This window comes from Podarcis liolepis (assembly GCF_965112155.1).
Source record: "Podarcis liolepis genome assembly, chromosome: 3".
In the NCBI taxonomy this organism is placed as follows: Eukaryota; Metazoa; Chordata; class Lepidosauria; order Squamata; family Lacertidae; genus Podarcis; species Podarcis liolepis.
The window spans coordinates 96,890,551-96,904,459 of NC_139557.1; the positions used below are offsets into that span (position 1 = coordinate 96,890,551).

The 13,909-nt window shown below is 41.0% G+C and overlaps 1 protein-coding gene across 5 annotated transcripts in view; it reads left to right on the forward strand.

Moving 5' to 3' along the window:
* Positions 1-13,909, forward strand: part of USH2A (usherin) — a 430,807-nt gene that overhangs the window by 398,026 nt on the left and 18,872 nt on the right. For all 5 annotated transcript variants that reach the window (XM_083493951.1, XM_083493952.1, XM_083493953.1 and 2 more), the window contains one exon: positions 1,184-1,505. In XM_083493951.1, coding sequence (XP_083350077.1) covers positions 1,184-1,505 — 322 coding nt within the window. The remainder of the gene's footprint in view (positions 1-1,183; positions 1,506-13,909) is intronic.

Sequence of the window (13,909 nt, forward strand, 5' to 3'; positions counted from 1 at the left end):
AATGCAGACAGGCTGGAATGCGAGTTCAGATCACAAAGCCTGATCCTTTTTCTTTAGCAGAGCTTATGATACAAATGTTGCAGCATGATTATATTTTTTAGAAATGTGGTAAGACTTGTTTGTTTCAGCTAACTTTGAGTGGCCTGAGTTAAGCTTTCTGTTTCATCATATATTTTGAAATTATAAGCCACCTAATTGGTTGACTGAACAAGGAACTTACAGTTTGTCTTACAGTAGATATAAGGAACTTTTAACATTCAAATGCAACTTTTTTCTAGTTCAGGCAAAGCATAGCCATTATCTCACCAAATATATTCAAAGTACTGTGTTCCTAATATATAAACCATGCTGATTTGTTGCAGACATGGGGATCGCAGTGCACACACATGCAGGAATGTCTCCATCCATTTCAGCAAAGGAGATAAAGGGGTGTGCATGTTTGCAACTCTTGCTTTACACTGAACTAAATGGGGGGAGGGGAGTGCTTATGCTAGAGATCCACACATGCATTGAAGGTTCTGGACCTTCATGTATGTGAGGCCATTATGCTTGCTACCCAGCCGGATTGGTGGGGTATATTACTACTACTACTACTACTTGTACCACAGTGCAAAAAGTGGAGGGAAAGGAAACATCCCACCCAGTGGAACGCCCTCCCATCAGATGTCAAACAGATAAATAACTATAGTCATACCTTGGATCCCAAACGCCTTGCGAGTCGAACATTTTGATTCCCGAACTCCACAAACCCGGAAGTGAGTGTTCCGGCTGCGAACGTTCTTTGGAACCCGAACATCCAACGTGGCTTCTGCAGCTTCCGATTGAGTGCAGGAAGCTCCTGAAGCCAATTGGAAGCCGTGCCTTGGTTGTCGAACGTTTTCAGAAGTCGAACGGACTTCCGGAATGGATTCCATTTGACAACCAAGGTACGGATGTCTATGACTTTTAGAAGACACCTGAAGGCAGCTCTGTACAGGGAAGTTTTAAAAGGTTGATTTTTTGTGTGTTCTTAATATTTTGTTGGGAGCCACCAAGAGTATTATTATTTGCATTTATTTTAAAACACAACACTGCTGTGCACACCTTTCTTTTGGAACATCTTTGCTGTAATTACACGTATGTGCAATAGATACGTTTATAGCCCTCCTTCTACTTAACTTCCTTCTGATGTGTCTTTCTAAAGGTATGAAGTCCAAGTGCAAGCTTGCACACTCCTGGGCTGCACTTCCAGTGAATGGGCTTCTCTACAGACCCTTGAAGCACCTCCTGAAATCCAGCCAGCCCCACTCATAGATGTGCAGTCAAGCCATGGTGGAATCCAGTCTGTTCTTTCCATTGTGTGGACAGGTCCAAAGCAACCAAATGGGAAGATCTTATATTACGAGCTTTACAGAAGACAAGTAACACTTGAGCAACTAAATCTAGACCTGGTCCTTGTTTATAATGGTTCATCCACATCCTTCAAAGATGCAACACTTCTGCCTTTTACTGAATATGAATATCAGGTATGTCACATACAGAATGAAGACCTAATCCTATGATTCCTATGAACATCTTAGGAAAGAAGTTTTATTGCTAAATTGTTAATATACTGTAAAAGACTATATACTCAGAAAAAGTGTTACAATAATTCCATATAGTTCACATGTACAAAAAGAGCTTCGAGAATTAAATACAGTCAATGTCCCTCCCCGTTTTTTGGCACAGTGATTCCCATTTTTACACATACACATTTTTTGTAATGCACAGAAACTGACATATTTTCAGAGGCATGGTGCAAAATGTTTGTGAATGCTCTCAGCACTTTTGTTTGTTTGCATATTTATACTCCATGCTTTCATAAACATCTATCTAAGTAGCGTGCAGCATATAAAAATAAAACCAGCAAGAAGCATCCATAAAAAGATACCATTTATATTGCAAAGGCCTGTCAAAACAATATAGTTTCAAAAGATGTGTGAGAGAAGGAAGGGATGCATCCTGCTTGAACCACTGTTGGTAGGACGTTCAACAGGCAGAACCTGCCACACTGAAGACTTGGCCCCTAGTGAAGGCTAACTGAATCTCAGGGGTGTGGGGAGCCACCAGAAGTGCCCCACCAGAGGATCTCAGTGATCAAAGTGGAGCATGGGGAATCAGGTGGTTCTTAAGATCCTTTGAGCCCGCTTTGCTTAGGACTTCGCGAATTAACAGAATATGTTGAACCTGGCATAGTAATCTGGCTGGCTGCTGCATTCTACGCTAGTTGAAGCTTCCAGGCCAGATACAAGGGCAGCCCCACATAAAGCATGTTACAGTAATCATTCAGTTGCAGCTCCTTCCCACACAGGGAAGTACTGTTTACTCTGAGTGGCTGCTACTCTCTCAGTCTGCAGTCTTTCCCAATCCTACCTGGAGATGCTGGGGATTGAACCTGGGACTTTGTGCATGTAGAGTAAATGTCCTGCCCCTGAACTGCAGCCTGCAATAGAGGATGTTGCCCTGTTGGTGAGGTTGAAGCTGCGAGTCTGATCAGGACTGGAAGGGTGTGTGAGTGTGGGTGTGAGCTGAGCATTCTGTTCTTGATGTGTATGGCCTGGCTTGGCTCCACATACAGTGGTACCTCGGGTTAAGTACTTAATTCGTTCCGGAGGTCCGTTCTTAACCTGAAACTGTTCTTAACCTGAAGCACCACTTTAGCTAATGGGGCCTCCTGCTGCCACTGCGCCGCCAGAGCACGATTTCTGTTCTCATCCTGAAGCAAAGTTCTTCACCCAAGGTAATATTTCTGGGTTAGCGGAGTCTGTAACCTGAAGCGTATGTAACCCGAGGTACCACTGTAGAGCTCTTTCTAGATGGAGATAGCTTTTGTATTGTATGTGCATAATAGTAAATCCAGAGGCCTCTTAGCCATGCCATGAACTTTAAAGGAAAGGTTATAATAACTCTCTCGCTTCAGTCATTATTCCCATATGTCTTCTTTTCCGAAGAGAACATAAAGCCTAATGAACTTTGGATGTCTTCTCTGTTTGCCACTGAATGTTCTTGGGTGATCAGACTGAATCTGTATTGCTGCTGTTGAGAAGTGTGTGACCTCCATTTGGCAAGTGTATGCCAAAACGTCTGGCATCTTGGGGGAGCCCATCTTTCATCGCTGACGATGGCTCTTGGGTTACTTTATTTCCTACTCTTTCTAATGATGTAATTTTCCTTAAACTTCAATGAACTTAATAGCAATGAGGTAACTGCTAGGATTCTTTCCAAAATAGATCGCTTTATTTTAGAGACTGGTATCTTTTTTATCCCCCCCCCCTTCCCCTACCCTCATCCCTCTCTTCCCAGTTAATGTACCTGAGGGGATACTTTTTTCTTGTAATTCGGCTCTTTGTGGACAAAATTATTAAATCTTTTCAAAAAACTATCCGGTACATTATGGTTGAGGTAAGCACCTTTAAATCAGGAGCTCAATGTGTTTTGGAAGCAGTGTGAACTTCTTACATGAGTAGATGTCTCGTGTCTGAGACTAAGGGGAAGAGAAGAGGCACTGGAAATTCATTTTCCCTCTCTTTTCTAAAACGTATTATAGCTACTGTTTGCCTTCTACAGCACTGGTCTTCAACTAGTAGGTGAGACCCACTGGTGGGTCACAGCCTGATCCAAGCTGGGTCACAAAAAGAGCTCTACCATCATGCAAAGATATGCCAAATGGTTGAGAAATTGGCCCTCAAATGCATGTTTGGGTCTAAAGTGTGTACTGGGTCTTAAAAGGTTGACAATACCTGTTCTACAGGATAGGATTATCACAAAATCCAAACAAGTGAAGAATCCTGTGGCACCTTAACATCCAGCAGATTTAATATGACATCACCTTTCATAAAGACAAAAGTCAATTAAGTAAATGAACTTAAACATGATCTTATTGGTTATTTAAAACAATGAGCTGAAGTCCGTCAATGGCCATTATTTCATTCTTCTGGAGTACATTCTTTCATGTGTGGAATGCATATAATCTATTCACAACAGGGTTTCTATGGGTCTAAATATAATCCTGTTTCCTTCTTTCCACTACATGGTGCACACAGGCAAATGCATTACAGGGAATGTTTCCCCTACCCCACTATTTTAATTATGCAAAATGATGCATGGTATGCTGTGCTGGTCCCACTCAGAATAGACACTGAAGTTAATGGACAAGACTAATTTATGGACTGCAAGAAGATCAAACCTATCCATTCTTAAGGAAATCAGCCCTGAGTGCTCACTGGAAGGACGGATTGTGAAGCTGAGGCTCCAGTACTTTGGCCACCTCATGAGAAGAGAAGACTCCCTGGAAAAGACCCTGATGTTGGGAAAGATGAAGGGCACAAGCAGGAGGGGACGACAGAGGATGAGATGGTTGGACAGTGTTCTCGAAGCTACGAACATGAGTTTGACCAAACTGCGGGAGGCAGTAGAAGACAGGAGTGCCTGGCGTGCTCTGGTCCATGGGGTCACGAAGAGTCAGACACAATTAAAAGACAACAACAATTTATGTTCATTCTGAGTAGGACTTAGTTGACTACAACCTTGTGGATCCTACAGAGGTACAGTGGTACATACGCTTCAGGTTACATATGCTTCAGGTTACACACCCCGCTAACCTAGAAATAGTGCTTCAGGTTAAGAACTTTGCATCAGGATAAGAACAGAAATCAGGATAAGAACAGAAATCAGGATAAGAACAGAAATCAGGCTCCGGCAGCATGGCAGCAGCAGGAGGCCCCATTAGCTAAAGTGGTGCTTCAGGTTAAGAACAGTTTCAGGTTAAGTGTGGACCTCCGGAACGAATTAAGTACTTAACCCGAGGTACCACTGTACAAGGGAAAAGGTTCTAGGTGGACAGTGTTCAGTGGACAGCAGGTGCTCTCTCAGGTATTCTGGGCCCAGGTATACAGGACATTAACAGTAAGACATATTCCCTTGAAATTAGGATGGAAACAAATTGGTAATCAACAGAGTTCCTGCAGTATTTGATATGCACTCTGGCAGCCTTTATTCATCACTACACTGACTGTCGCATTCTAGATCAACTCAAGTTTCCAAACTGTCTCCATAGGCAGCCCCTCATACACCACTTTACAATAGTCCAGACTCCAGACAGAGTTTTCCTAGGCATGTCCAACCATAGCAAGGGCTCTGTTTTACAGAGAGTGATGTACCTGTTGTATCAGCCAAGGTTAACAGAACTCATTCCTTAGCATAGCCTCTATATGAGAAATCAAGTTGTTCCCAGCCTAACACGCTACTCTTTTTGGGAGAGTGTGACCCTACCTATGATGGGCAATTCTCCAGCTTTAGGACCACCCACCACAGGGAGCTGTGCCTTCTGCAGATTAATTTTTCAGTTATTCAGCCTCATGCAGTGCATGACTCATTCAAGGACAAAACTGTCATGTCTGGTTCGGATGGAAAGATGAAACAGAGCTTATGCTGATGTCACCCACTCTAAAACTCTGGATGACCTCTATCAGTGGTCTCATACAGAAGTTAAAAAACAAAGGAAGGGGACTAGATACCTTGAATGTCAGATGCAAGCTTCTTCAGGGAATGACAATAGTATCCCACTTCTACCTTCTGGAATCGTTGGGCAACAAAGGAGTGAAGCCACTGCAAATCAATACTCCATGAATTCATCTAGGAGGACACCATGCCTGAATGTATTAAAAACTGCCAGGAGGTCCAGGAAAATAAACAAATCACATTTCCCCTGTCTTTTCCAAGAAGGGTCATCAACCAAGTTGACTGACACAACCCACGTTCTGGCTAGAAGCAAGATTGAAAAATGCCTGGTTAATATGCATCAAGCAACACTACCTAGAGACGCTCAGCCACAACTTGCTAGAAGACCTTGACCAAAAATGGAAGATTGGAAACCCAGGCTATAGCTCTCCAATCATGTGGTCCTTTTTAAGGCAGCAGGCTCACTTGTGGTTTTTTCAAACTAGTTGACACATTGGCTTCTCCTAAGGAAATCTTTTTCTCTTGGCAATTCAGCATGAGTCATGGTGGGTTGAGTGAACAAGTTGTAGGGTGAATAGAAGCAAGTCTTCTGCCTCACATGCCAAGAAATGGGATTTATCAAATAAAATCTGACTGGATAAGGACTTGGATAACTTTAATACTAATTACAGATAGGTAGCCGTGTTGGTCTGCCATAGTCAAAATAAAAAAATTCCTTCCAGTAGCACCTTAAAGACCAACTAAGTTAGTTCTTGGTATGAGCTTTCGTGTGCATGCACACTTCTTCAGATACCACACTTCTTCAGGTATCTGAAGAAGTGTGCATGCACACGAAAGCTCATACCAAGAACTAACTTAGTTGGTCTTTAAGGTGCTACTGGAAGGATTTTTTTTATTTTAATACTAATATTGGTGAAATGGTAGTGTGAACATGAAATAGATATGAACAACTTTATGTGCAAAAACCTGGCAAAACCAATGCAGTGGGCTACTGAAAGTTCTAACCCTTCCAAAAATATAAAAGCTATTTAACCGCTTAGAGAAGTTCAGCTAGATCAGATTGTGTGGACACAGTGGTCGGAGAAAAGTAGTTACGACCTTTGAGCCATACCCACCACTGAATAAGCCTTCAAATGAGTTCAAAGCCATGTCTGATCAGATTTGCCATGAGTGTTTCTCCACCTGGATTTTATTAATTAATTCTTTATTAAGGTCCATGCTGAAACTGAGTAAGCCTGACAGTCTTTGGATCTAGTTGTGTTCAAATTGCATATCTTTAGCAGTCTTGTGTGTGTGTTCCTCTGCCATTACTGTCATTTGTGGCATCCCTCAGGGATCTATTCTTAGTTCCACCATTGTTGACAATTTATATGTTGCCTGTGAGACACCTTATTCATAAGTATAGGGATTGGCTTTCGCTATTATGCTGATGAAACCCAGATTTATATTTCACTTAAGCACGATATTGATTCTGCTGCCTCTCTCTCGGAGGCTTGTTTGCTGGCCATAAAATTTTAAATGCAACTAAATTTCCTCCAGCTGAATGAAGCTAAAATTAAGGCACTAGAGCCAGGCCCTTTGCAACACTTTAAAAAATGCTGTCAGTCATCAAGGTCCAGCTTAATGGGTTTGACATTAACAGCACAACTGAGGTAAGGGGGGGGGTCTTCCTTTTCTTTCTCTGAACCTTTAGCAAAAGTCCGTGTATTTAGGACAATATTGGGAGGGCCTGCGACTCAGAGCATTACAGAAGGTCCCAGGTTCAATCCTGGCTGCTCCAGTTTGGATCAGGCATTAGGTGATGGGAAACACCTCTGGAGAGTCATTGATCTGGAAGAGCAATAATCCCCAAGCCAGAGCACACTAATTTTCCAACTGGCTGCAAAGGATGCTGCCTTGTATCTCTGAATGATTTCCTGTTCTGCCTTCATGTCCTTCTGCTCAGACTCTATTGATTTGGGTTATCCTGCTATGCGTATGCATCAGGTGTCCTTTAGACTATTCAGTTGCCTAGTCTAAAAAGCAAGCAGAATTTCCATCCTCAGAGGAGGCTGAAACTCTGCAAGACTGACAATTATGGACTTGGTTCCTCCAATTAGGAGACAAGTTCAGAACATTGGCTCAGGAAGAAACATAGCAGTGGGCAGTGCTTTTTTTCTGGGGGGACGCAGGGGTAAACATACCCCTAAACATTTTGTGAATCTAAGTTTGGCCTCATTGAGGGGCAGTATTTCAATATGAGTGGGAAAATGAGAGTACCTCTAAACATTTTTTTTAGGAGAAAAAAAAAAAGGACTGGCAGTGGGCCACACTGAAGCTGGATGATTTATACCCTGTCATTCTCTGAAAATAAAGTGTGTCTGGTCTACAAGAAGTTTGGGATACACTGTGTTTGTGCACTATTGACTTTCTAAAATTTCCAACCAACAGCTTGTCGAAACTCAGCATTCATACATACAGAGGCCTTCTCTTCAGGGAGGTTTACAAGCAGAGCATGATATTAATATCACGTTGCTGATCAGAGATAAACTGTATCTCAAAATGGGGAGTGGTACATATTTGGCTGTTATCCACTACCAGATCCATATAAACCATAAATTTATTTGATCTTTCTAAAGAATTAGCTTCTTTTAGTGGCCATCATAACACTTTGTGGCCATGACAAGCCAGGGGTTGAAAAAGCAAAAGCCTGAAGTTTTAGTTTGTCTTTATAGGGATGGGAAAGCAAGGTACAAATAAATGAAACTAAATAATTTATAAATAATAGTAATCATATAGTTGTCCACCTTGCTATAATATTGTTATACTGCATTATTAACTATTTAATATGATTATAATCATATATAATACAGTGCATTATATATGATTATAATCATATTTAATACTGTATTAATACTAAATACTAAATATTAAATACTGTATTAATACTGTATTAATCATATATAATACAGTGCTATTTTTCTAGAAAAAGAGATGCTGGAACTCACCATGAACACCTCCCTTGTTCTCTTATAATAACAATGGTGCCAACCTGAGAGGTACCAGAACTGTGTTCTGGAGAGTTCTGACTGAAAAAAAGCCCTGAACATATAGTATAATACAGATAATATAGATAGTATAATATAGATAGTATGATAGTGTGCTCTCTTGCTTTGCTGGCAGATGAGATGATGATGATGATGATAAATACATCAATAATTTTGTTAGTTATACCCCCACCCATCTGACTGGGTTTCCCAAGCCACTCTGGGCAACTTATAACATAACTAAAACCATAATACAAACATCAAAAACTTCTGTAAACGAAGCTTGAGCTATCCAGAAATTGTATTGCCATCACACAAATGCAAGAGCCGTTTTTGCAGACCAGAGTTTATCCACCTTTGCAAACCTCTATGAACAAGGAGGCTGTTTATGAATCTATGTTTATTCATTAAACCAAACAAAGGTATCAGATTTATTGGCCCCTCCACATTAGTTATGAGCCTGTTATGGCTCTGCTCTCCCAAGACCTCCTTAGGTAGATTGTGATTCTGACATATTCAAACGCCATGACAAGCCTATCTTTTAAAAAGACATTAGTGTGAGTGCCATGGGAAAATACACCCCAGGGCTGTAGATGAATTGATATGATTTCCTTGATTGTATCTTTTTATTTATAAGGCATAATTTATGAGCACTGAAAAGCAAACTAAAATGAGTGATGACTAACTACAGCCAAAGTAATAAATCAGCAGCACTGAAAGAAGTAGTGATTTTGATCGAATCTATTGAATTAGCTGTTGCCCTTAGCCATTACAGGTATTGGAAAGACCTTTTAATATCTGCTTATCTCTCTCCTGGGAATGTTTTAACTATCTCATTATGTACCCATAGGAAACAAATTATTAAATTGTCTGCCTTTTGGAGTTAAACATGTTTGCATCTCATCTTCGTTACTGATGCATTAGAATATTAAAAGGAACAAGGTTTGGCTGAAACTTTGATAACCTTTTTTATGTCAGACTTAAATACTTTGTTCTGCCTCTCCATTATGAAAAGAACAAGTTCTGGAAGCAGAAGTGTTGCTGCTGTTTCTAAAAAAAAAAGACTTTATGTATGAAGACCTATATATCCCAGAGTTACTGCTCACCTGGGGCTCTGGGTGGACAACCTTTGCCACATGGCATGTTGGGTCTGGGGAGGACACCATCTTACAACCCATCTTATGATCTGTTGATGGTCCCCCATGGTTACTAGGAACCATGCTTTCAGGCTAGTGGGCCCAAGCCTGTGCAACTTCCTCCCAACTGAGATTAGACAGCACCCACCCTCCTTGCTGAGCTTCAGGTACATGACTAAAATTTCCTTGTTCCGGCAGGCAATTTAAGGTAGTGTTCTATTTTATGATGGGGCTTTTTTATTGTCCCATTTTCTGTGGTGTTTTTTTTTTTATGTATACCACATAGAAATGTGAATCTTCAACATTAGATACATGTTTTAAATAAATAATTGCGTGCTTGAGCGGTCTAACAATAAAACAACAACAATGCAACAAGGAAAAAGTGCATGTTTAAACATACGATTCACAATGATGTCCCTAACATACATTCATGGAAATTAAAAGGAAGGCGTTCCGCAGCATCTTCTTGAGGGGCTCACTCCAAAGTCTTAGCCATTAGGCAACTGGGAAATCACATACATTTAAACTGAAATGTTTAAAGGTTGCTCCGTTTTACATTAGTTCTATTACAATAACAAAACATTTCCCTCCGTCTTTGTGGGAAAGCCAATGGGTCACTTGGAGAGATTGCTGTGTAGACAGTCACCAAAGGAATGGCTGTTTGGGGACCATTCTTCTGCCATATCTTATCGCAGAGGTCTGTAGCACAACCACTTGATATACCACCTTGGCTGCCCTTCTAGATTTGGTCATCTGACTGTTCCATTACCAGCCTGAAGGAGCAGGGCTCTGTGAAGGCACATTTTTCAGCTGCCAAACAAGATTCCATTCGCTGTGCCTAGAATTCTTTCGTTCACTAAGTAGATGGATTCAACTAAGCTTTCCCTTTTTTTCAAAGTGCTGTCTGGGCACGTGGCCAAGAAAATGAAGATGAAGACATCTGAATTACTGCTTGTGTAGATGAATCTGGAGCCCTCTTATGGCTTTCTTAAGCCTGTGCACCTTCTAATGATGATAGAAATTTTGGCAGCGCTTTGGATTTGGGGGTCTGCGCAGCATGATGTAAGATTAAATTATAAAGGAGGCAATATATAGTTGAAGAATTCAAGGCGCAAGTACTTTCTGTTCCCATTTCCCCTGCCATAGACCAGAAGACTTAGACCTGAATCTATTACTCGAAGGATATTTCAAGATTCTCATATGAGAATTATAGGTATTCATCATGAATGCAGTATTAAAACTTCCAGGGATGGCTGTTATTAACTTGTATGGTTATTAACTGGTATGGTAGCTTAATGACAGCACTGGCCTTCATTGTCTAAAATAAATAGCATTCAACTTAGCTCATATACTCCTTAATTTAGTTTAAATCCAGCTTGTGCCATTTTCTCTGCAAATGTCTCTCAGCTCAGTGATTGCAGCTCCACCCCCATATGTTGGGTGTGCACATGCAGTTCAAGTTTTAATTCTCTTCATAAGCAGCCTTTAGAATTCCTTTAGAATAAGTTGGCTGTGCTTGATGAACTTTACGCTTCTCCTTGTTTTTGTTTCATCTTCTGTCTTATCCATTCTTCGCTGCACAGGGGATCATGTCTCAGTAGATCTGCTTTATCCATCTGCTTTGTAAGGATGATAGTGGCATTGCTTCTTATGTGACTGTGCAAATTCGCTAGAAGCTACAATAACAGAATTGAAAAGCTATAATTGACCTCCCCTCAACACACACAAAACAGGGTCCAAAACCTCTCCCCATCTGCTAGCTTCCCCTAGGAATAGATGCACAAATTTGGGTGTCTTATTCTTCCAACCTTAAGTTCAGTTTGCCAAATTTATGCATCAGTTTGCAAAGGAGAATTAATGCAGGCAACGCAGGTAAAATGCCAAAAGAGCATACTCTCCAACTCTCTCATTTTTGTAGTGACATTCTTTATTTTTTTTTTACAGTCATACCTTGGGTTACAGACGTTTCAGGTTGTGTGGTTTCGGGTTGCGCACCGCACCGAACCTGGAAGTACCAGAACAGGTTACTTCTGGGTTTCGGCACTCGCACATGCACAGAAGTGCTAAATCAAGCTTTGCACATGTGCCGAATCGCGACCAGCACATGCGCAGACACGGCACTGTGGTTTGCGAATGCTGTGGGTTGCGAACGTGCCTCCCGCATGGATCACATTCACACATGAGTGTCCACTGTACTGGTTCACTGATACAGTGGTGCCTCGCAAGATGAAAATAATCCGTTCCGCGAGTCTCTTCGTCTAGCGATTTTTTCGTCTTGCAAAGCAACCCTATTAGCGGCTTAGCGGATTAGCGCTATTAGCGGTTTAGCGGCTATTAAAGGCTTAGCGGCTATTAAAGGCTTAGCGGATTAGCGGCTAAAAGGCTATTAGCAGATCAGCAGCTTAGAAAAAGGGGGGGAAGCGAAAACAAATCGGAACACTCGCAATACGTTTTCGTCTTGCAAAGCAAGCCCATCGGGAAAATCGTCTTGCGAAGCAGCTCAAAAACGGAAAACCCTTTCGTCTAGCGGGTTTTCCATCTTGCGAGGCATTCGTCTTGCGGGGCACCACTGTACACTGCTGCCCTTATTTCGCCATTTGGGGAGCTCTGGGGCATGTCTTCATGCAATCACATACACAGTGTTGACTAAACTGGACTATCTTTCCATTTTCCAAGCCCCCAGAAGTTGAATATCTGGATGTGTTTGATCTAGTAAGTGAAAACCAGGCCCATTTAAATAAATATACTTTAGGTTTTTCCTTTACTACGTTGACGTACAGCAGCGGAGAAGGCCTTCCAACAATGTGTTCAAAATGAGTGGGGAGTTGTGAACCTGTGGAGAAAGTGTGTGGAAATAAGGAATTTCAATTTCCATGTGGGAAAAGCTGAGTATATGAAAGCTCCACTGTGGTTGGGAAGAACGGCAGAGTACCTGCCTTGCTTGCAGAAGATCCCAGATTCCATCCCTGGTATCTCCAGGCATGGCTGGGACTACCTTTAGTCTGAAATCCTGGAGTGTAACTGCTGGTCAGTGTAGAAAATACAGAGCTGAGTAGCCCAAATGTGTGACGTGGTATAAGGCAACTTCCTATGTTGCTTAGCTTGCACCTCCTGCTTCGTGCAACTGCCAGTGGAGGAAAGCAGCTACATGAAGGCATCCTTAGCATTTGGGTACAATCCAGCTTATCTAATTGACTGATCAAGATTATACAAATAATTTCAACATGGCCTCCTGAGAACATACACTAGGACTTTGCTTTTAGAGATCAGTGTAGTGGAATTACACAGCTAGGGCCCAAATTGCTGTTTTCTTGGTTGCATCTGCAACAATAACTGATGTAGCTGAGATTCTCCAGTTGCAGTTGAAGTTATAATTTCTATATCACATTCCTGCTCTCCCAAACTTTTCCTTTTCAAATTGCCAAAATTTCTCAACCATTCATTCACAAGACTAGAAGGCTATACTGGTTTTCTTCTTTAAACGAAATGCAAAGCTACTCCCCCAAAAAGTGGACTGACGAGATTGCATAAGAGCATGTTTTAGTGTAGATAGAACTTCTCAACGTGAAAGCTTACTAAGGAATTCTTAATACTAAAAATCACACAGACAGTCCTCTTGTATTGCCATTTAGATCTATCATTCTGATTGATCACTGTGTGTTTCACTATTATTGAGCCTAATTTAACCCTATACACTTACACATCCATCTACTCCATCTATTGTACCTGACATTCTACAAATTACTTACTCATGCAAATGATGACCTAAGTCAACCTTTTATGCTATTCGTGTTTAATTATACAAATGATATTTGATAAATAAGATTATACATCCTTCCATATGTTTATTCTCTCCTTGATGAAAGTGAAATTTAATTTTCATGCAGATTTGTTGAAGGCTGTGTTTAATAAGTGCTGAGTTTCATATAGTGTGCAGATTACTCTGGTTTTGGGAAGTTGACAAAAACAAAATCCGTTCACAGAGAAGAGCTGTTTTTAATTAGATGCAATTCTAGCGACCGGATCTTGGAATCGTCGAATTGAAAACCATGCGTGTTGATTGATAGAACAAAATGAATATAACAAAGTGAGCATTTTGGCAAAAGCAGTATGAATAATAGAGAAGATGCTGACTTGTGTTCTTTTTGAGAGGGCATTTCCATATTAAGCAATAAATGAAATTTGATGCATGATCAATTGAATTAATGCCATTAGAAGAAGAAAAAAACTTCAGTAACTAAAGTCTTGTCTCATTTACTAAATAAGAGT